The sequence below is a fragment of the Aplysia californica genome, unplaced genomic scaffold (genome assembly GCF_000002075.1).
Source record: "Aplysia californica isolate F4 #8 unplaced genomic scaffold, AplCal3.0 scaffold00559, whole genome shotgun sequence".
Lineage (NCBI taxonomy): Eukaryota > Metazoa > Mollusca > Gastropoda > Aplysiida > Aplysiidae > Aplysia > Aplysia californica.
This window is the reverse complement of record NW_004797829.1, coordinates 478,062-479,751: the sequence shown is the minus strand read 5'-3', so window position 1 is coordinate 479,751 and position 1,690 is coordinate 478,062. Positions and strand designations below refer to the sequence as shown.

Here is a 1,690-nt window from a genome sequence, read left to right as displayed (position 1 = left end):
CCCCTCCCTCCCGTTGGCTCCTGACTCTTTCTGCAGCCGTTATACTGCTACTCCTTGGCTCTTGCTCGCTACTGTCTTTCAGTTACACCCCCTATCTTATGGTAGGTAACATATCACACCTAGCCTTCATAGATAATGGCGAAAAAATCTCGGAGGTCCCTGAGCAAGTAGGGCACGTTAAAGATCCATTGGTGGTCCAAAATCGATAAGCATAGACTTCGGTCGCCACCCAGACAAAATTCAAAATGTCCTACCAACTAATAATTGTTTAATGTGTCCCACGCGCTCATATGACCGTATGCAGAAGCCCATGCCGTAAAACACTTACCAAAAAAGAAAATGACATATTATGGTACTCTTGGACAGTGTGAAAAAAATAACCCCGCTATAGTGGAAGTAAGGAGTGGTTATTTGTACAGCTGATTGTCTTCGACAGATGGTGTTGTCTTGGGCAGTGTGAGAAGTGGTCGTTTGAAAAGGTGATTGTCATAGACAGTGTGAGAAGTAGTAATTTGTACAGGTGGCTGTCATGGACAGGAGGTTGTCTTCGACAGTGTGATAAGTCGTAATTAGCACAGGTGACTGCCTTGTAAAGGAGAATGTCTTGGATAGGATGTTGTTAGAGCAGGTTGGACTGTAGTTTCTCTTTTCACAGAACTATCTTCACAAGCCACCAGCTAGACGAGCTGGAGAAAGCGTTCAAAGAAGCTCACTATCCCGACGTGTTCGCCCGAGAGCTTCTTTCTGCTAAGACGGATCTTCCAGAAGACAGAATACAGGTACACAACGTTTAGACGGTAATATTGTGTGAAGCATCGTGGTGAAACCAGGCTCTCGTCACAATAATGCAATCTGAGAAACCTGCATTTTTCCGCCCTGAGGGCAATTTTTAAAACATCTATTTATTGTTTTACGGCTTAGCACCTTTCATGTTCACTTAAAACACATTTCCAGATTGACCTTTGTGGAAAAACGTTGATCAAAGGTACATACAAGTGAAATTTTGAAGCTTCCGAGGACACTCAAGCATTGGAAGTCTCAAACGTAGTCGCCCATTTATTTCTCACTAACTTTAACTCCGACACCAGGCAATACTCATCTTCTGCAATCGCAAATATCTTTATTGATATCAAGACAGATTGATTTTCTTTTTTTGCATCAAGGGCCAGACAAAAAAAATCAACAACAAAAAGCAAGACTTAAGATTATACTCATAACTCCATAACAATGCCTTTTAATTGACGAGCCCCTGATTCCGCCGTGCTTGAGAATACAGTCAAAAAAGTCCAAGACCGCTACCCATTTCCGAGGAGTAACGTGGTTGTCTTACACAGGTGGACGTCTTGAATATTGTCATTGCAGTATTGAAAAATCGCAAAGGGGGAAAAAGTGCGAAGAGGTCGTTGTCTTGATTGGACAGGTGGCCTTGGGAGCTGGTTTGGCTGTATAAAGTTGAACAATGAAATGTAAACTTGGCAAAATACAACGGTATGAGTATATTGTTTGTTTTTAAACAGATATAAAAAAATACCCGCTCGCAAAAAGAATGATTTTGATAGTTTTGATTAAACATCCTTGTATCTGCTTCCACTTGGGTTCAGGATACCTGTCGAATGAACATATTTTTAACAAAATGCTGATTGGTCCATTTTTCCTTTCCTGATACAACATTTTTGGAAAATTGTTTACG

At 41.2% G+C, this 1,690-nt stretch overlaps 1 protein-coding gene across 1 annotated transcript in view; it reads left to right on the top strand.

Moving 5' to 3' along the window:
• Positions 1–135: 135 nt before the first annotated feature.
• LOC118478431 (homeobox protein ceh-10-like) overlaps positions 136–1,690 on the top strand; it is a 10,302-nt gene continuing 8,747 nt past the window's right edge. The window contains exons 1-2 of the mRNA XM_035972026.1: positions 136–167; positions 656–779. Coding sequence (XP_035827919.1) covers positions 136–167; positions 656–779 — 156 coding nt within the window. The remainder of the gene's footprint in view (positions 168–655; positions 780–1,690) is intronic.